This window comes from Balaenoptera ricei, chromosome X (genome assembly GCF_028023285.1).
Source record: "Balaenoptera ricei isolate mBalRic1 chromosome X, mBalRic1.hap2, whole genome shotgun sequence".
NCBI classification, from domain to species: domain Eukaryota; kingdom Metazoa; phylum Chordata; class Mammalia; order Artiodactyla; family Balaenopteridae; genus Balaenoptera; species Balaenoptera ricei.
This window is the reverse complement of record NC_082660.1, coordinates 33,400,377-33,423,710: the sequence shown is the minus strand read 5'-3', so window position 1 is coordinate 33,423,710 and position 23,334 is coordinate 33,400,377. Positions and strand designations below refer to the sequence as shown.

The window sequence follows — 23,334 nt, the reverse complement described above, 5'->3', positions numbered from 1 at the left end:
ATGATCTCTATCAGAATACTCCCATTGGATGTAAGTCCAGTAATAGGAAAACAGAAAAATTTTATTTGAATTTCACTGTTTTATTCCCTTCCAAAAAGGTAAATAAAATTCATCCAAAGGTATCTCTTCGATATCATTAACAGACTTGGAACACTAAAACTATTAATAGGTTTCCATAATCTATGGAAATGGTTCCCGATTTTTAGGCTGCAGACTCTCACATCTGTTTTAAAAAATCAACTAGCAGATTTCAGTATGTGCTCTAAGTTAATAAAAAGAAACTTTACCTTAAAATGTTCCTGAATTTAGAGTAACTTTTGGTAATATGTTTTCTCAATAAATGGAGTAAAATATAAGTACTCTCATGTAGAGGGTCCAGGAAATGGTTTAAATGTGCAGTCCTTGAAAAGTATGAAACCACTGCTCTTCAAGTTGAATATAGTCTAAAATAGACCACAGTAGCATCCCATTAGTTCATGCAAGATAGATAAAGATCATTCAGAGCGCATGAAATAGAGCTGTCATGTCAAACCCTAAAGTAGAACCTTGAACCACCTTTTTCATCTTAGCATGGAAGAAATGAATCCAACTTCTTGTCATTGATACTTCTTTACATAGACTTATCTAGTAGTAATAGGTAAACACTATGTCCAGAAAGACCCTGGAAAAGATCAAATTCCAGCATCTACAAACACCCATGTGACGGCTACAAAACGCAGTTGGAGACTGACTCACACAGTCACAGGGAATATGTTATTAAGATCACAGGGCAAATATCTGCTGCTGGATTTGAAAATTAGAAAATAAAACCCTTAAAATATCATAACACTGAGGTAAACAGTTGTCAAGAGAACAATAAAGTACGAGAGTGGGAGGAACGAAAAGCATCAAAGAGAGTATAAAACATAATAAACTTGCATGGCCATTTCAATAAATTGACTGATAAGGTTTGGAGTTTTACTAATGACTACAAGGGCTATACGTGGGAGATTAGTAGGATAAAGAACATTTCATTTACAAATAAAAGTTTTTAAAAATTCAATTACACAAAACAAAGTACAGCCAGCTACAAAGATTGATTTGTGAAGGCGGAGCACCTAATTTACATTCATATATACTACTTTTTAATTCTCTTTCATTTCAAAGGTTTGTTGAAGTCCAACAGTGCCATCAGTCACCATGTCCCTATATTTATTCAATCAAAATCACTCTTTTCCATTTGCTTTCTTTTCATTTTAACTACAACCACTATAGTTCTGTACCTCTTCACAGCATCAATCTGGGAGAGCTTATCTATTGATCTCTCTACTTCTGGTCTTTGTGTTTTCATAGTCACCTAACACATAAATAGCTTATCTCTTTCATCTAGCTAAAGCTCCTTAAAGGCAAAGACCAGCACAGAGCACATAAAAAATACTTGGGAGTTTTGACTGCACACATGGGCAGATGGACGGATGGACGGAGTGATTGACATCTGCAATCAAGATCCACCTGAACTAAAAGAAAATACCACTTCATAGCCATCATCAGGACCCCAGAAGCATAATACCCAATCTCTAATTACCATAGGTTGGGTTTACTGGAAGAAAACAGTCTGGGGTTTAAGATGTTTATTAGGATCAACATCTGTATAAGGAAGGGGAAGGAAGCAGGCTGGAGAAGAGAGTAGGAAGAAGGGGCAGGGCTGCAGGGTGTGGAGAACAGGATGATGTAGAACAGCTTTGCAGGCCTGATGAGGCTTTGGCCAACTGGGCAGGCAGCTCTGGATTGCCCTTCAGAGTTTCTAGCTTTAGGCTGAAATGCCTGGCTCTCTAAACCTGCCTCAATCAGTTAGTGGGATGCCGGCTTGCCTGGCAGGGTGTAACCTCAGGCCAAGTGGTACCAAGTAGATAAGACAGATCCTGTAGATAAGACAGATCCTCCTGACAAATGCAGGCAGTCGGCTGACCTCATTTCACATAGTTGAGCAGCAAATCCTGCTTTGAAGGGGCACTAGGATGTGCAGTCCCATGTCTTCCCATTTTGATCTTTTTTTTTTTTTCTTTTTTCTTTTGGCCGCACAGCTTGCGGGATCTTAGTTCCCCAACCAGGGATCGAACCTGGGCCCCTGGCATTGGAAGCTCAGAGTCCTAACCACTGGACCGCCAGGGAATTCCCAACGCACTTTGATCTTGATTTCTGAAACAGAAAACTCTAACAGGTGAGATGATCACCTGGTATAGCAAGCTCTACAAACTGCTAACCTAAAACTCTTGGTGTATTTTACGACAGAGGAGAGACACATAGGTCAATACCTCATTTAAGCAGCCCTGTTTAAGTAAGGAAAGACTGAGTGACCAGTCAAGGACTTCATGTCGCCTAAATCTATGAAGCCCTTTGGAGAGCACAGAATCTTGAGGCTCTTATTGGAATTCTATTGGCTATAAATGTGAAATGCACTTCTTAGTCAATTTTCCTCATGCCCAGCATTTATTTATTAGTATGAACTCTCTGTATATATCACATATCACTCATCTTCTGCAATAACTATTATTTGAATACCTAATGGCCACCAAGGTGATACAGTACGGTATTTAAATTTATGGTTTTATCAAGTGGGAACCAACTGAATGCAAGTAGACAATACTTTTCCTTCGAAAGTAAGGGCATGACAACATCCTCTTAAGATTCACTATAACGACATTCATCTTTAAATAAAATCCAAGCATTTAAATGATGAATTTTAAGCAGTCTGCAGAAATTCTGAAACAGTTCAATACATTTAATAAAAGTAATTAAATGAGGAGTGAAAGTAATATCATTAGCTTTACGTCGAATAGAAATTTGTAAACAGAAAAAATATTTCAATTAGTTGTATCACATTCTGCCTTTCTTTTTAACTTGAGGGAAGTAAATGAATTTTTCTTTCTAATAACACCCTCTGTAACCATAAAAAGCATGAGTTTGAAGATCAATCTATCTAACATGAAATGCCCAAAATTATAGAAGGCAATAGTTATAGAAAACTAATGACTACAGAATTTAAACCAGGTCATGACCTGGAAGGATACATACACAAGAGATCTCTGAGGCTGTCACTGATGTTCTATTTTCTGACCAGAGTGGTAAACACAAGAAGGTTTACTTTTACTTTGTTAAAACATGCAAATTAGTTTTACATAGTTTGATCTGTATTGTTTCAAGAAAAAAAAAATTTTTTTCAGAACAAGCCAAACAATCCAAAAAGCAACTTGTAAACCAAATGTCCTCAAATTGATACTGCTGGGGGAGCTGAAAGTTATCACCGTGGAATTATCACTTCCTCTGAGTACAAATTTAGAAGAGATTGGAAGTTTCCTTGCAAATGTGGAATCAATGCTGGCAGTTAAGAATTGGGAATGTTAGCACAAATATCTCCCCACACTATCACCAAACGAAGATTATAATCGACAAAGACTGCAAGAAGCAACCTTTAGCTGTCAGTAGAGAAAAACCCCAAGTGCCATACAATGAAGTATCTGAACAAACCTCTTTTTATTAATAATAGATCAGTATACAATTATACCAGTATATTTGTTTGGAGGAATGTGAAATGCAGAATGGACAAACCTAGAAGTTAGGATATGTTTAAAAACAAATCCAAGGATTTAATACAAACACAAAAGGAGGAACATATCTGAGCAGCAAAAAGAAAATTCAGGAAAGTTGGGGCCGACATGCATTCATGCCACCCTCTTCCACACAGACCCTGGTAAAACAACTACCAAGCCTGACGGTACAGACTGGGCACCAGTGTCAGAGCCTTGTGGGTCTTGTGGAACTTCTGGTGAAGAAGGTCAAATATGCAATTGACTAAAGGGACTGACTGTATGAAATGCAATTAGAACACCGAGAAGGGTTTATAAAACATTAAAAATTTTAAATTTAATAAAATATTCAAAGTACTGAAAAGGAGAAAGAGCTGTTACTACTTGCAGTAGAGTCTGCTATCACCCAGAGGCCATGCTCTTCTTTATAGAAACAGAATCCCCTTCCCAAGTGTCAGCAGAACACATAGCCACGCATGTACCCACACCTGCACCTACCCGTGCCCATGGGACTAGCTTGGGTCAGTGACAGATTAGCAAAGGTAATGAGTGCTTGTTCTGGTTCATCTCCTTAAAAATTTTTGTCCTACATTCTCTGCATTCTATTCCATTAGCCTAGGAATGACAACAGCAGGAAGCCAACTCAGAAGCCGTGTGTCAAAAATGATGGAGCTGCGCGGAGCAACTAAGCCCGTGCACCACAACTACTGAGTCCACGTGCCACAACTACTGAAGCCCGCGCACCTAGAGCCCATGCTCCGCAACAAGAGAAGCCACCGCAATGAGAAGCCTGTGCACCGCAACAAAGAGTAGCCCCTGCTCATCGCAACTAGAGAAAGCCCGCGCTCAGCAACGAAGACACAACGCAGCCAAAAATAAAATAAATAAATTAAAAAAAAAAAAAAATGATGGAGCTGGCCCACAAGCCCCAGACTGCCTTCCCACTCCATTATATTGTGTGGCATATGCAGGGGAAAAAACCCACAATTAATATGTATAATATTACATTATCTTAAAAATAATCCATATATATATATTTCTGCATATATACACACATACATAGTGTTGCATACATTTGTATAACTAAGGTAACATATGAAAAGATACCACATTTTTAATGCATGATGTGACTGTGTAAAACTGAAAGGTGGAGTAGTTAACGATTAATGGTATTTTTAAACTTTTGCATTGTGAATTGTTATAATGAGCATGCATTCCTTTTTGTTATTTAAATGCCTGATATTCTATGCATAAAGTAAATGTTGCAATCAAATATTATAATCCCATTAGTTTCCTGATTAATCAATTCACATTTATAAATAGTTGAGGAACTGGGTAGACAGGGTATGAGGAAGGAGAGGTGGAGAGGACTCTGCCAATTGCATCCAACTTCCAGAAGCTCTGGGAAGACCAGCAACCAGGCAAGTGCTCACAATCACTAAGGGGGAGACAAAGGGCAAGACACTGGAACTTCCTCCAAAATGAAAAATCTCTCAGCAGGGCAGAGGCCCTCCAACCACCACTGACTCCAAAGAGAATGGCGAGGGGAGTGGGGGAGTGGAGAAGAAAAAGGAGGAAAAGAGAGAAATCACATCCTCTATGGTTAACTTCTTTAGTCTGCAACCTGGTGTTAAAAGCAGTATGATTTTAATAATCTGAGATGAGATGGTAAATATTATCTTGGAAGTTTTGGGCTTTTGCAATCTCCATACAAATTTTAAACACTGCCATTTTGCCACAAGTGCATGACAAACAAATCATAATTATGAATATTTTTCTGTTTACAGTTTATTATAATACACTGCTATCCTATGTGTTAGTTAAATATAAGGAAGCATTCTACTTTATAATTGAGACTGTGCTACAATCCTGCGATTTGGTTTAACAGATTTACCATGAAAATAATGTTCTTCAGAGAATGAAGGTGCCATTACACATAGCCTTCCATAAAACTAGGTCAAGCAATAAGGAACAGATGATTATATCAGGACAAAGCATGGCTCCTTATGAAGTTTACTCCCCCCCTTACTGCCTATTATACCTACACACAAACCACTAAGAAAGGTGGATAAATACATGCTGTCATGCATAACCCAGACCCCCAAAACACGACAAATAATGTTTAGGGCAATATTTCAACACTACCTTCAGTTACATCTATTAGATGATTACTGAAATCCTCTTGAGATTTCCAATTACCTGCCTTTCAGCAGCCACAATGCTAAAACTCTAGGTGGTTCATTGTCCATGGGCAGCAGGTTTGTGCTAAGAATGGAGTCTCCAGAAGACAAACACGTCCTAAATACTGCTCCTCTTAATCCGTAAGGGGAGCACTGAATAACTCAAAAGTTGCTTCTAGCTATCTGGTAGTGTCCCTTAGAGGTTCTTGACTCACTTTCCATATGTATTTTAAATATTTAAATATCATTTTAAATATATGTCTACATCCTTATTTTAAATATCTAAATATCCCAGAAAAGCACATTAAGAGCAGATATTAGGGCTTCCCTGGTGGCACAGTGGTTGAGAATCCGCCTGCCAATGCGGGGGACGCGGGTTCGAGCCCTGGTCTGGGAAGATCCCACATGCCACGGAGCAACTAGGCCCGTGAGCCACAACTACTGAGCCTGAGCGCCTGGAGCCTGTGCTCCGCAACAAGAGAGGCCGCGGTAGTGAGGGGCCCGCGCACCGTGATGAGGAGTGGCCCCCAGTTGCCACAACTGGAGAAAGCCCTCGCGCAGAAACGAAGACCCAACACAGCCAAAAATAAATAAATAAATAAATAAATAAATAAATTTAAAATTACCTTTCTCTTAAAAAAAAAAAGAGCAGATATTAATTCACACTATAGTTACTAAGGTGGCCTTGCCAACCTGAATGCATTAATGCTCCACATGCCTCTGGGTCTGATTCATTCTCTGCTGGTTTCCTTCATGTGATGCAGGTTCCTACCCTTTCAAAATTAATAGTAAAGTCCCTGGAAGAGGCATGATAATAATACTTTTTAAAATACTGGAAACAGACCCAAAGTTGCCAAGTATACCCTACACAAATACCAAATTATGCACTGAGTAAATAATCATTAGAATCAGCTTTCATTAGTCCTCATTTCCTTTTTATTATACTGAATGCTTTCAAAAATAGGTAATTTCAATTTAAGTTACTGTCAATGCCCTATTACGTTAATGAGGTAAGCAAAACTAGTTTTATTATGCATCAAAATGTTTTTTAATCCATAACAAGTTGATAAAATTCTACTGTATATAGAAAAAGAGTTGATATAATTAAGAGCTGTATGTTCTCAGTTTTAAACAACAGGTCTGCACATTATTTCTCCACCAGCAAAATGTTCACTACATTTGGAATTAAGACTATGTTCTTCACCTCTAAAGTTAGAATGGAATGGCTAACATATATCAATGAATAAGGGAGAAATTATAATTTATCATACTCTTATTAATGCATTTATTTATCTGTATATGCAAAGTCCTTACTGCACTTGTTTAAATGTCAGAAGATACATATAACCCAGTACCTTAAAATCAGTAAGGCAAAACAAAAGACAGTGACTGGTTATTTTTAAGAAAAGGCCATGAATTCTGCTAAACCATATCTTGCTCATGATTAAGAAAAGAACAAATTTGTATTGGTTTCAACTGAGCAACTAAATCAATCACTACCCAGGAGTTTGTGTGCCAAGAAATTTATAGAGTAGACACTTCTGTGGCAGCTTCAGAGCTAAGGACACTGAAGCTTCTGAACACCAGCCAACAGCAAATGTGCAGGACCCCTGTTCCTGATTTCGTAGAAGTACGTTAACTATGCTTTTTGGAAAGACAATCACATTTCATATGAAAATGGGGGTGATAATCAAAATATCCATCTTTGAATATCAATGAACCCTATACTGTAAAAGGGAGGTGTATATTAACACGTAGTTTAAGGGCTTGACAATGAGCTTTCCTGATTACAGTGTAAGTGCCTCACATTAAACTTTTGATTGTTGAGGCATCCACTTCAAAAACAACCATTTAGAATAAACACACTTCATCTCCACAATACATGAAGAGCCAGGCTGCCCCACCCAAGAAATTCCCCTTCTTAGAAAACTCTGGTAGACCTAGATAACCAACCAGACTGATTGTCGGCTAGTTTTTCCCCTCCTGAGCTTTAATTCCCACACTTATGTTTTAAATTCACCAATAAAGAGTGAACATACAAAAGTCTAGGCATCCCACTCTAGATCCCAATAAAGGCAGAACCCAGACCTGTGTGCACTTGTTCCCCACCTCCACCCCGCCCCCCGCCCATTGCATGGCCCTAGGCATGCCAGGTACCCTCCAGTACCTATGAGTAATAGACCTTGATTTTTCAAAGTTCCCTGATGGCTACTGCTGAGATATATCTTGCAATCATAATAGGAACCACAAAAGCAGGTCCAGCCACAATATTGACTCTGAAAGGGGAAATGCCTGTGGGGGCTGCCATAAGTAGTAAGGGACCAGGTGAGTGCCCCCAGCATTCTTAGCCAATGGTATCACTATTGAGAGGCTGACACAGACCCACCCATCAGCAGACAAGCAAATTAAAGTTTTACTGAGCCCTACCCACCACCAGTCCCCCCCCCATCAGGAAGCTTGCACAAGCCTCTTAGATAGCCTCATCCACCAGAGGGCAGACAGCAGAAGCAAGAAGAACTACAATCCTGAAGCCTGTGGAACAAAAACCAAATTCACAGAAAGAGAGACAAAATGAAAAGGCAGAGGACTGTGTACCAGAGGAAGGAACAAGATAAAACCCCAGAAAAACAACTAAATGAAGTGGAGATAGGCAACCTTCCAGAAAAAAAATTCACAATAATGATAGTGAAGATGATCCAGGACCTTGGAAAAAGAATGGAGGCAAAGATCGAGAAGATGCAAGAAGTGTTTAACAAAGACCTAGAAGAATTAAAGAATGAACAAACAGACATAAACGATACAATAACTGAAATGAAAAATACACTAGAAGGAATCAATAGCAGAATAACTGAGGCAGAAGAACAGATAAGTGACCTGGAAGACAGAATGGTGGAATTCACTGCTGCGGAACAGAATAAAGAATGAAAAGAAATGAAAACAGCCTACAAGACCGCTGGGACAACATTAAATGCACCAACATTCACATTATAGGGGTCCCAGAAGGAGAAAAGACCCAAGAAAATATCTGAAGAGATTATAGTCAAAAACTTCCCTAACATGGGAAAGGAAATAGCCACCCAAGTCCAGGAAGTGCAGAGAGTCCCATACAGAATAAACCCAAGGAGAAACACGCCGAGACACATAGTAATCAAAGTGGCAAAAATTAAAGACAGAGAAAAATTATTAAAAGCAAGAAGGGAAAAACGACAAATAACATACAAGGGAACTCCCATAAGGTTAACAGCTGATTTCTCAGCAGAAACTCTACAAGCCAGAAGGGAGTGGCATGATATATTTAAAGTGATGAAAGGGAAGAACCTACAACCAAGATTACTCTACCCGGCAAGCATCTCATTCAGATTCAAAGGAGATATCAAAAGCTTTACAGGACTTCCCTGGTGGTGCAGTGGATAAGAGTCCGCCTGCCAATGCAGGGGACATGGGTTCAATCCCAAGTCTGGGAAGATCCCACATGGCGTGGAACAACTAAGCCCGTGCACCACAACTACTGAGCCTGCACTCTAGAGCCTGCGAGTCACAACTACTAAGTCGGCGTGCTGCAACTAATGAAGCCCACGCATCTAGAGCCTGTGCTCTGCAACAAGAGAAGCCACCGCAATGAGAAGTCCGTGCATCGCAACGAAAAATAGCCCCCACTTGACTGAACTAGAGAAAGCCCACACAAAGCAAAGAAAACCCAATGCAGCCAAAATAAATAAAATTAAATCTTTAAAAAAAAAAAAAAGAAAAGCTTTACAGACAGGCAAAAACTAAGAGAATTCAGTACCACCAAACCAGCTCTACAACAAATGCTACAGGAACTTCTCTAAGTGGGAAACACAAGAGAAGAAAAAGACCTACAAAAACAAACCCAAACAATTAAGAAAATGGAAACAGGCACGTACATATCAATAATTACTTTAAATGTGAATGCATTAAATGCTCCAACGAAAAGTTACAGGCTCACTGAATGGATACAAAAACAAGACCTATATATATGCTGCCTACAAGAGACCCACTTCAGACCTAGGGACACATACAGACTGAAAGTGAGGGGATGGAAGAAGATATTCCATGCAAATGGAAATCAAAAGAAAGCTATAGTAGCAATACTCATATCAGATAAAATAGACTTTAAAATAAAGAATGTCACAATAGGAAGGACACTACATAATGATCAAGGGATAAATCCTAGAAGAAGATATAACAATTAAAAATATATATGCATCCAACATAGGAGCACCTCAATACATAACGCAAATGCTAACAGCTATAAAAGACGAAATCGACAGTAACACAATAATAGTGGGGGACTTTAACACCTCTCAGCAATGGACAGATCATCCAGACAGAAAATTAATAAGGAAACACAAGCTTTAAATGACACAAGAGACCAGATAGATTTAACTGATATCTATAGGACATTCCATCCAAAAACAGCAGATTACACTTTCTTCTCAAGTGCACACGGAACATTCTCCAGGATAGATCACATCTTGGGTCACAAATCAAGCCTCGGTAAATTTAAGAAAACTAAAATCCTATCAAGCATCTTTTCCGGCCATAATACTATGAGATTAGAAATAAATTACAGGTAAAAAAACGTAAAAAACACAAACACATGGAGGCTAAACAATACGTTACTAAATAACCAAGAGATCACTGAAGAAATCAAAGAGGAAATCAAAAAATACCTAGAGACAAATGACAATGAAAACACGATGATCCAAAACCTATGGGATGCACAAAAGCAGTTCTAAGAGGGAAGTTTATAGCTATACAAGCCTACCTCAAGAAACAAGAAAAATCTCAAATAAACAATCTAAACTTACACCTAAAGGAACTAGAGAGAGAAGAACAAACAAAACCCAAAGTTAGCAGAAGGAAAGAAATCATAAAGATCAGAGTAGAAATAAATGAAGTAGAAACAAAGAAAACAACAGCAAAGCGCAATAAAACTAAAAGCTGTTACTTTGAGAAGATAAACAAAACTGATAAACCTTTAGCCAGACTCATCTAGAAAAAGAGGGAGAGGACTCAAATCAATCAAATCAGAAATGAAAAAGGAGAAGTTACAAAGGACACCACAGAAATACAAAGCATCATAAGGGACTACTACAAGCAACTCTATGCAATAAAATGGACAACCTGGAAGAAATGGACAAATTCTTAGAAAGGTATAACCTTCCAAGACTGAACCAGGAAGAAATAGAAAATATGAACAGACCAATCACAAGTAATGAAATTGAAACTATGATTAAAAATCTTCCAACAAAAAAAAGTCCAGGACCAGATGGCTTCACAGGTGAATTCTATCAAACATTTAGAGAAGAGCTAACACCTATCCTTCTCAAACTCTTCCAAAAAATTGCAGAGGAAGGAACACTCCCAAACTCATTCTATGAGGCCACCATCACCCTGATACCAAAACCAGGCAAAAGTACTACCAAAAAAGAAAATTACAGACCAATATCACAGATGAATACAGATGCAAAAATCCTCAGCAAAATACTAGCAAACAGAATCCAACAACACATCAAAAGGATCATACACCATGATTAAATGGGATTTATCCTAGGGACGCAAGGATTCTTCAGTATACGCTAATCAATCAATGTGATACACCATATTAACAAACTGAAGAATAAAAACCTTGTTATCATCTCAATAGATGCAGAAAAAGCTTTTGACAAAATTCAACACCCATTTATGATAAAAACTCTCCAGAAAGTGGGCATAGAGGAAACCTACCTCAACATAATAAAGGCCATATATGACAAACTCACAGCAAACATCACTCTCAATGGTGAAAAACTGAAAGCATTTCCTCTAAGATAAGGAACAAGGCCAAGATGTCCACTTTTGTCACTCTTATTCAAATAGCTTTGGAAGTCCTGGCCACAGCAATCAAAGAAGGAAAAGAAATAAATGGAATGCAAATTGGAAAAGAAGAACTAAAACTGTCACTGTTTGCAGATGACATGACACTATACATAAATGAACCTATAGATGCCACTAGAAAACTACTAGAGCTAATCAATGAATTTAGAAAAGTTTCAGGACACAAAATTAATGCACAGAAATCTCTTGCATTCCTATACACTAACAACAAAAGATGAGAAAGAGAAGTTAAGGAAACAATCCCATTCACCACTGCAACAAAAAGAATAAAATACCTAGGAATAAACCTACCTAAGGAGGTAAAAGACCTGTACTCAGAAAACTATAAGACACTGATGAAAGAAATCAAAGGTGACACAAACAGATGGCGAGATATACCATGTTCTTGGATTGGAAGAATCAATAATGTGAAAATGACTATAGTACCCAAAGCAATCTACAGATTCAATGCAATCCCTATCAAATAACCAATGGCATTTTTACAGAACTAGAACAAAATATCTTAAAATTTGTATGGAGACACAAAAGACCCCATATAGCCAAAGCAGTCTTGCGGGAAAAAAACGGAGCTGGAGGAATCACACTCCCTGACTTCAGATTATACTACAAAGCTACAGTAATCAAGACAATATGGTACTGGCACAAAAACAGAAACATAGATCAATGGAACAAGACAGAAAGCCCAAAGATAAACCCACGCACCTATGGTCAACTAATCTATGACAAAGGAGGCAAGGATATACAATGGAGAAAAGACATTCTCTTCAATAAGTGGTGCTGGGAAAACTGGACAGCTACATGTAAAAGAATGAAATTAGAACACTCCCTAACACCATACAGAAAAATAAACTCAAAATGGATTAAAGACCTAAATGTAAGACCAGACACTATAAAACTCTTAGAGGAAAACATAGGAAGAACACTCTTTGACATAAATCACAGCGAGATCTTTTGTGACCCAACTCCTAGAGTAATGGAAATAAAAACAAAAATAAACAAATGGGACCTAATGAAACTTAAAAACTTTTGCACAGCAAAGGAAACTGTAAACAAGAGGAAAAGACAACCCTCAGAATGGGAGAAAATATTTGCAAACGAATCAAAGGATAAAGGATTAATCTCCAAAATATATAAACAGCTTATGCAGCTCAATATCAAAAAAACAAACAACCCAATCAAAAAATGGGCAGAAGACCTAAATAGACATTTCTCCAAAGAAAACATATACATGGCCAAGAGGCACATGAAAAGCTGATCAACATCACTAATTATTAGAGAAATGCAAATCAAAACTACAATGAGGTATCACCTCATACCAGTTAGAATGGGCATCATCAGAAAATCTACAAACAACAAATGCTAGAGAGGGTGTGGAGAAAAGGGAACCCTCTTGCACTGTTGGTGGGAATGTAAATTGATACAGCCACTATGGAGAACAGTATGGAGGTTCCTTAAAAAACTAAAAATAAAACTACCATACAACCCTGCAATCACACTACTGGGCATATACCAAGAGAAAACCATAATTCAAAAAGACACATGCACCCCAATGTTCATTGCAGCACTATTTACAATAGCCAGGTCATGGAAGCAACATAAATGCCTACTGACAGACAAATGGATTAGGAAGAAGTGGTACATATATTCAATGGAATATTACTCAGCCATAAAAAGGAACTAAGTTGGTTCATTTGTACAGGCGTGGATGGATCTAGAGACTGTCATACAGAGTGAAGTAAGTCACAAAGAGAAAAACAAATATTGTATATTAATGCATATATGTGGAATCTAGAAACATGGTACAGATGAACAGGTTTGCAAGGCAGAAATAGAAACACAGATGTAGAAAACAAATGTATGGACACCAAGGGGGGAAAGCGGTGGGGGCGGTGGTGGTGGTGGTGGTGGTGGGATGAATTGGGAGATTGGGATTGACGTATATACACTAATATGAACCTGCTGTATAAAAAAATAAATTAAAAAAAATAAAATAAAAAAATAAATAAAGAGGCTGAGGAGTCACCTGCATTCATTTTGGAAGTTCACTAATCTTATCAACATTTAACAAATGCCTCCTATTCAAGGCAGATTATTTCTCAGGATGGTTTCCACAAGTCTTATCTATGTAACGGACTTCCTGTTATCCTATTCAGGATCATTCTAGAGAGTATAGCCTATTTAAGACTTGTAGCTCTGAATGTACTTCATATAATTATGAACTAAATACCTTGGTACATAAAGGCAATACAGAAACTAAAATGTTAAGTTCAAAAAAAAAAAAACAAACAGAAAACATATTCTAGATACTCAAAAAAACCCCCAAAAAACCAGAAAACATATTCTAGCCATTTTACTCAGATAATTAATGTGTGTGTATATATATATATATATATATATATGTATATATATATATACATACATATATATTGCTTCTCTCACTCTCCCTCTCTCTCTCTCACTAGCACACACGCACGCACACACACACACACACACACACACACACACATACCCCTACAGTATTACTTCATATGCCAAAAGTAAAAATAAGGAAATTCAAGAAGAAAAAATTAAATTGATGAGCACATAAGGAATATAATCAGTTAATCTAAAATAGAGGTTAATTCGAAAAGCAGCAAGGTGGTGCTTTGTGATCACATAGAGGGGTGGGATAGGGAGGGTGTGAGGGAGGGAGATGCAAGAGGGAAGAGATATGGGAACATATGTATATGTATAACTGATTCACTTTGTTATAAAGCAGAAACTAACACACCATTGTAAAGCAATTATACTCCAATAAAGATGTTAAAAAAAAAAAAAAAGAAAAGCAGCAAGGAGGGAATTGTATTTTACTATTGGGTTCCTTGACTCCCTCAAAAACCATTCTTTTTTTTTTTTTACCATAAAATAATACTTTTTTATAACTTAGGAAATAGATGGAAAGGCTGGTTATTAATTTTGGAAGACAGAAAGTGCAACAAACCAGTGTCTTCTGTATTTAGAATATCATAGCTAATCAGATAATTCAGCATAAACAAGGACGTTACTTTACTGGTGCTACCCAATATCTAGGTGATGTTAAACAAAAGAAAACTCTAAATAATTTATCTTAGAAACACAGTGGCTAGGAATATCCATTCTGGTTCTGCAAACAAAGACTTTGTTTCTTTTGAAAATCACAAAAACCATTCTTAATATCATTTAAGCAACTATAAATGGACACAAAAATCCCACATAAAATCATAAACTTCTAAAATAAGATATAAATTTGTTTCAGTAATAAGTACATGCTTTTTTTGTAGGAAAAGAAAGTATTTTAATTTTTACAAGGAATATGTTTTTCATTTTGAAATTTTATTGATGTGAAATGTACAATTTCAAAAGAGCAGTTTAGCATTGGTTTTGATATTGGGTTTCAATTTCATAAGTTGATTTGAAGCCTTTTGCAAACACTATTAATTTAAAATATCTAAAATAGTTATATGATATCTTACAAGTACCCATATATAATAAATTTATTTTTAAGTAAATATCTTCTGTAGAGTTGTTTACTGATGGTAGTTGTAAAACAGGCTTCTTCAGTGAAACTATAAACATTCACTTCATCCTATAACTATGGAGACAATTTATGGGTTTTTGCCTCATCAATAAATTAATATATCAATAAAAATAAATGAATAACTTCCCAGTTTTTATTGAGTAACTTTAATTACTATCATTACTATATATCAGACATGGAATATTTATTAATGTATTCTATTCAGGGGATATTTCTTGATCACTTCCCTAATTCTAGAGCATATAGCCTATTTAAGACCTGTAACTCAAAATGCACTTAATTATAAACTAAATTTCTTGGTACTTAAAGGCAATATAGAAACTAAAATGTTATTTAGTTAAAAATAAATTTATTATATAAGGGTACTTAGAAGATAGGGTTGTGTGTGTGTGAGAGAGAAAGATGAGAGATGCAAAGGAATAGGAAAAGAGGAAAATGTAAAGTTTCCTTTTCTTATTCTTTGTAAAGTCTATAGCTGACATATGACAGTGTTATTCTCGAAAGAGTGTACCTATAATAAAATTTCTATATGATTCTATACAATCTAAGTGGTGTTAAAACAAGGTGACTAAGTGCATAATCTTTGGAAACAGAAACTTGGTTCAAATTCCTGGCTCTCCCACTTAACATGTGAGTAAGCTTGGGCAAGTTATCTCACTATGGGCCTTATATCTCTTCTGTAAAACAGAGAAGAAGATCTAAAAACATCCACATCTCAGGGCTGTTGTGTGGATTCCATGATATCCAGCCTATGACCTAGAATTTGACCTGTGTTAACTGATAGCTGTTGACCTCATGATTCCTGTATTTATCCAAGCTTTGATTTCCATAAAATCAGCCTCTCCCAGTTCTTGTCCTATGTCTTACTCATGGATAACAAAGCAGAGTGTGTAAGACTCTCATAATCTGCTCCTGCTATTCTTTCACCTTCATCTCTCAGCTTTGCCTGGCCAGTATCCATCAAACCAAAAAAACCCAAAAATATTCCCCAAATACAAGCCTGTTTCAGCCTCCATATCCAGTGCTTTTTTTTTTTTTTTTTTTTTTTACAACTTGTAATACTCTGCCCACATCACCATCCCTCCCATAGATATATACAACCTCAAACCCCAGATTTTTTGGAAATTTAGGGAAAAGAAAAGCAGGATGTGCAACCACCAAGCTGAAGACACATGAGTGTGGAGGAGACCAGCAGCCACGTTAGCAGGCTATAATTAATAGTTCTACAGCCAGGTGAGCCAAACCAAATGTGACAAAGTCAAAAGAAGAAAACAAAATAAAAAGCCAAGCATGTTCACCTCCAAGGGGAGCCACGGTATGAAATGGTCTTACCTAAGTAAAAAAAAAACCCAAAACATGAAGAAATGAGTGTTTCATTTTTTCATTGCACCCATGCGCCTCAACACGGACAAACCAGATGCAAATAAAGTCTTTAATTTAGGACAAACATCAGCAAGTATAATTTGTCCTTTGAGATTTTACTCAGAAGCCCATGCAGCCGTCCCCAGTCCCACCCCCACCCCAGGACGTTATTAGTTGCTCCTTTTGTGTTGCATTTTCTCTCTACCTCTATTGGTACCAAACACTTTTTTAAAGTCTACCTTCCCTACTATATTGACCTCCATCAAGGAAAAGCCACTTTCTATTTAATCTTTGCTTACCCAGTACCTTGGGCAGAGCTCACAAGGATTACTCACAAATAAATATAAACTAACAGATAAAAAGCAATAAAAGAATCAAAAGAATCAAATTTATTCCAAACAGGCTGAGGTGAAAGGGAGGCTTTTGAGGACGTTCTTGCTGGAACACCTCATTTATCTCAATGGGATTGAAAACGTGTAGTGAGAGAAAGGCAAAGACAGCTTCGGAGAGTTGAGAAGGAAGAGCTGATCATATGCACTACGGGTAACCAGATAAGGAGTTAACAAGGCATCAGTAAAAGGATTTGTCAGTATTAAGGTTCCAGGGAATGTTTCCTTGTACATGGAAAAGTCTTTTGTAGCCCATTTATGATTTCCAAAGGTTCTAAATTAGTTCCAAAAGCTCTACCTTATCCCAAACCTGCTGAATGTTGAATTGGAGTTTAGGGTAAGGGAAGAAGGGTGGGGAAATCTACTGAAGAGCAAACGAGTCTCAAGGCTGAAAGGAAACACACAACAACAAAAAGACAAGAAAATCATCAAATATATGACCCTCCTCTTTCTGGAGACTGTTGTCAGGTCTCCTTACATCCTGTTTGCTGACCAGACGTCAACACACTGTAACAGTGGAACCTGTTTATGCCTCTCTTAGAGGCAACTGTACCACCGTCCAAGAAGCCATCTAGTTCACACAGCACTTACTGAAGCTATTTCCTTCCTCACCCTGTGAACGTGGTCTGAGCCTTCATTAGCTTGAAGACATTCATGGATAAGTTATTCATGATTTTTATTGGTGAGCTCAAAGGTACACCTTACTTAGTGCTTTTGGCATTGAATTTGTGGACTAGAGGAAAGTAAAGTTAAACTTCTATGAACAAGGTCAGTAACACAGAAAAAGACAGAAAACCTCCCAGGATGGAGGCATGGAGTTCAGTTCTTGATAGGAGCCTAAAGCAACGCCATTAAAAAAAAGGGTTTTTTTTTTTAATGTCAACAAAAGATGGACTGTGCGCATCAAAAGAGAAAAACAGGAGTCTGAGAGGTATAATTTAGATACTTTTATCCATCAACATATGTGAGAAAGGGACATGGAAGCTGGAGCTCAGAACTCCATGAACCGTGTCCTGGATACAGCCACGCTTTGCCTTGGATGCAACATTCCAGTACCATCTGTCTCTCTCACCCTTCTAATTCCTAATGCATAAATCAATTCTTAGACTATAAATATGCTATATAGTAATGACCTCACTAAAAGTTAATAAATTATCACACAGAGTACATACTCATCTTTAGTATACAATTCACTCTACACTGTAAACATTTTTAACAAACTTTATTGCTCTATACATTCACCTCTGGCCCTTTGGAGAGTCAAATCATCTCAGGGTATAATGTAAAAGGGAAATTTCTGGTCTTACAAGGTAAGAAATCCAGAAACATGGTTTAACCAAGGTGTACTTTAATTTCCTTGAGTCTGTCAAAGGAACGTGTAACAAAATCATATTGCCTGGAAACTCGTTATGCTGATGTTTCTCATTTTCATTTAATACTGACTTAGCATTTCCTTTGTGCCAGTTCCTGTACAATTACTCAATAAAAATTAACTCAATGAATTCCTCATTATTACAGATGAGATAGGCTCTGCTATGACCTCCATTTTACAGATGAGGGAACTGAGAGGCTCAGAAGATGACATAACTTCACCAAAGTTAACAGAGCCAGGATTCAAATCCAGGCAGCCTAGCTCCAGAGTATAGGCTGGCAGCCACTATCACCCTGTTTCTCGTAAAAGCAACACTGCATTTGGAACTTCCTTAAAAAACCCTTATGTCGAAAGTCATTATTTTAGATGTCCCTCTTTTTAACATTTTATAATAGTGTAGAATATAAATCTATTATTCTTCACTGTCGGATACAAATGAATCTACATTTAAATGTCTTACCATTTAAATGTCTTACCACTTATCCCTGCTATCGCAGAAGAGAACACTGGTGAAAAATGACACGGCTTTAGATGAACTGAAGCTGAGATGGCAGGTGAGCGCAGCATTAATTCCACTGGGAGAGCCCATAATGAAAATTATTTGCCTTTTGGAAAATTCACAGAAAGAGGTTGAATCACGTCACCATCAAGAAGCCTTGCTGGGGCATGGACATATATACACTACCAAATGTAAAATAGATAGCTAGTGGGAAGCAGCTGCATAGCACAGGGAGATCAGCTCGGTGCTTTGTGACCACCTAGAGGGGTGGGATAGGGAGGGTGTGAGGGAGGGAGATGCAAGAGGGAAGAGATATGGGAACATATGTATATGTATAACTGATTCACTTTGTTATAAAGCAGAAACTAACACACCATTGTAAAGCAATTATACTTCAATAAAGATGTTAAAAAAAAAAAAAAAAAAAAAAGAAGCCTTGCTGGGGAAATCTGGACACTGAAAGTTGAATCCCTGTTTAAAATTAAAAGAAAAAATTAGCTCAAAACATGTACAAGTAATTGGATTTAAATGTGGTTTCCTCTGTTTTTTGAATCATTAGAAAAATTAAAACAATAAATATTTACAATAATATGCCCAACTACTAAAGATATTTTTGTATCATCTCTCGTTTTCTGGTCACAATATAAGTAAAATTGATAATATGTTGATTTAACCAAGAACTACATGAGGTGATCAAAAGTTCCTTTTGACCTGTCAGGATTAAAATAACAGGGTTAAAATGCCTGATAAGGTGCAATGTGTTTTTAACCACAGCCATGCTAAAAGCACTGTCCTTAAATATGTCCTGACAAAAATTTACTGGAAATTATTGCTTAAAACAGCTAAAGCTTTAATGCATGTAGACTAAATATTAACAAATGCATATACACATATTTTTTCTTTAATTTGGGTACAATTAAGCACTTGTACACATATATCATGAATATTTTTTCAATCATTACTATTAAAAATATTCTACTAAATGTTTGCATATTTCATTATATACTATAATTTACTTAGCCAATCTAAAATGTTTGTGATTTTTAATAGCATAGTATGTAGTATTCACCTCAATTCTAATTAATACTTGGTAAATTTTAGTTGTCAATAAATATTTCACCATATTACTTTGTTTTATTATATATGTAGGTTCCTATAGCAAATAAGAAGTGCTATCAAATGGGAATCATATTTCCCTAGTACTTTAATTAGAATGAAGATGATTCAGCTAATTAGAAAAAGTAAAGAAAGCTCTCAACTTGAATTAGCTAAACTCATATGGTTCACTGGATAAAACATGAAAAAGCAGTTTATAAATCAGGTTTGAATCCAATTCTGTTGCTAATTAACTGTCATTGGATAAGTCATTAATGCTATTGACTTTATTGTATATATAATGAGAATAGGTTACATCATCTCTACAGTCCCTTTTACATGCTCATTTCATTATACCATGTTTTGTAAGACTCAGCTTTTAACTTGAGGTATTTTTAAAATTGATACCATTATACATTAACTTAAAAGCTGAAAGATTAAAAGATTAATTCATATATGAGACGTTTCTTGACCAAGAAAAAAGTACTTTCTAGTACAATGTAATTCAAGTCATGTCTATTTCCTATTTAAGCAACAAAGTTTAGTGTCTGCTTACAACATAGGGTCTTGGAAAAACTGTGAATCCCAAAGTTGTAAAGTTAATGTTGAGGAACTACACTCTCTCACAAAATGGCATTTAAAGTAAGCCCCCGAGGCCTAAGTAAGCACTCATCGTATCTTGCAGGCCAAATGTTAGAAACTAAAGGCCGTTCTATGCTCCTCAACTTGGACAATTTTCATTTATTTCCAACCATTACATCACACATGGAACTCATTTTCTCTGGATCTCAGAATGCTTAACTGTAAAATAAGGTATTGAACTAGAGAAGCTCTGAGGTGGGTCCAAGATCTGGTAGTTTATGAAAGTAATGCTAATAGGCAATTCACATCAGTATATAAATCCTCACAATTTATATAATTTTAAGATGTAAACCAGCCACTCTTTACATCTATTTCTTTGTATATATAGACAGGCGTATATTTCTAAATAAAAATTTGTTTTGCTTTCCTTTTTTGTCATTTTATATAAAGGATATCAATATACGTAGTCTCTCTTAACTTTTTATTAATCTCAATATTTTCTTTTCTAGGATTCATAATACAGTTGTCTCATTAGTTGAAGTTCCTCCACTTCACAGCTATAGAATATTCACGTACACATATATCACAAATTATTTATCCCTTTACATGTCACTGGACATTTGTGCAGTTCCCAGATTTTGCTATTCTGAATAATGCAACTATGACTAATTTCAAACATACCTTGTAGCACACATGTGCACTTTATTTAAGTATAGTTGATTTATAATGTTATATTAGTTTCAGATGTACAGCACAGTGATTCAGTATTAAAGTTATTATAAAATATTGGCTATTTACAATAGCCAGGTTATGGAAGCAACCTAAATGTCCATTGACAGACGAATGGAAGAGGAGGATGTGGTACATATATACAATGGAATATTACTCAGCCATAAAAAGGAACGAAATTGGGTCATTTGTAGAGACGTGGATGGACCTAGAGACTGTCATACAAAGTGAAGTAAGTCAAGAGAAAAACAAATATCGTATATTAACGCATATATATGGAATCTAGAAACATGGTACAGATGAACTGGTTCACAAGGCAGAACCAGAGACAAAGATGTAGAGAACAAACATATGAAAAAGTGGGAAAAGGGGGGAAAGTGGGGTGTGGGTGGTGTTGGTGGGATGAATTGGGAGATTGGGATTAAAATATATACGCTAATATGTATAAAACAGATAACTAACAAGAACCTGCTGTATAAAAAAAAAAATCAAAAAAGTTATTATAAAATATTGGCTATCTTCCCTGTGTTGTATAATATATCCTTGTAGCTTATTTATTTTATACATAGTAGCTTGTACCTCTTAACCCCCTTCCCCTATCTTGACCCTCCTCCTACCTCTCTCCCCTCTGGTAACCACTAGTTTGTTCTCTGTATCTATGAATCTGTTTCCCTTTTGTTATATTCATTCGTTTTATTTTTTAGATTCCACATATAAATGAAAACATACAGTATTTGTCTTTCTCTGTCTGACTTACTTCACTAAGCATAATACCTTCCAGGTCCATCCATGTTGTTGCAAATGGCAAAATTTCATTCTTTTTTATGGCTGGATAATATTCCATTGAATATGTAGAATATATACACATCTTCTTTATTCATTCATCTGTTGATGGACACTAAAATTGCTTCCATACACTGGCTATTGTAAATAATGCTGCTGTGAATACTGGGGTGCATCAATCTTTTCTAACTAGTGTTTTTATTTTCTTTATATATATACTCAGGACTGGAATTGCTGCATCATATGATAGCTCTATTTTTAATCTTTTGAAGACCCACCATGCTGTTTGCCATAGTGGCTGCACCAGTATACATTCCCACCAACAGTGAACTAAGGTTCCCTTTCCTCCACATCCTCGTCAACACTTATTATTTGTTGTCTTTTTGACAACTGCCATTCTGATAGGTGTGAGGCGATATCTCATTGTGGTTTTGATTTGCATTTCCCTGATGAGTTTTTCTTGTATATACTGTGAAGTGTAAATGTTGGGCTATGAAATATGCTGATGTTACACTTTACATAGTATTATCCAGTGTGGTCCTACTCACTGACACTGTAACTAGTAACCTGATTTATTAATGTTTGCCTACCTAGGACAAGCAAAATGCTATCTTATTGCAGTCACTAATTTTTACTTCCAAGTTTACAAATAGGTCAATTATATGTTTTCATGTGTTTATTTTCCATTTTATCTGTGAAATAGCGATTGAAACTTTTTGTCAACATTTCTGTTGAGTTACTTGATATTTTTCTGATTAATTTGTATCAGTTATTTATTCTATTGTTAGCATGATTTTAAGGCTTAAGAAATCTTTCTCTACCCACAGACATTAAAATTGTTTTCTCTAATTTTTTTTTTGCCTATATTCAAATTGCCTTTTTTTAAATTAATTAATTAATTTTTGGCTGCATTGGGTCTTTGTTGCTGCGTGCAGGCTTTCTCTAGTTGTGGTGAGCGGGCTTCTCTTGTTGGAGAGCATGGGCTCTAGGCACAGGGGCTTCAGTAGTTGTGGCATGCAGGCTCAGTAGTTGTGGCTCGTGGGCTCTAGAGCACAGGCTCAGTAGTTGTGGTGCACGGGCCTAGTTGCTCCATGGCATGTGGGATCTTCCTGGACCAGGGCTCGAACCCATGTCCCCTGCACTGGCAGGCAGATTCTTAACCACTGTGCCACCAAGGAAGTCCTCTAAGTTTTTTTTTTTTACATTTGACCTTTCACATTTAAGCCTTCAATCCATGTGTAATGAATTTTCGTGTATTAAGACAGGAATCCAGTTTGAAATATTCTATACAGTCGATTATTCTAGCACCATTTATTGAAT

General features: G+C 36.6%; 1 protein-coding gene across 1 annotated transcript in view; it reads right to left on the bottom strand.

The window, feature by feature from the left end:
• CFAP47 (cilia and flagella associated protein 47) overlaps positions 1–23,334 on the bottom strand; it is a 487,004-nt gene that overhangs the window by 340,765 nt on the left and 122,905 nt on the right. Inside the window, 3 exon segments of the mRNA XM_059910362.1 lie at positions 18,803–18,924; positions 18,927–18,981; positions 19,261–19,296. Coding sequence (XP_059766345.1) covers positions 18,803–18,924; positions 18,927–18,981; positions 19,261–19,296 — 213 coding nt within the window.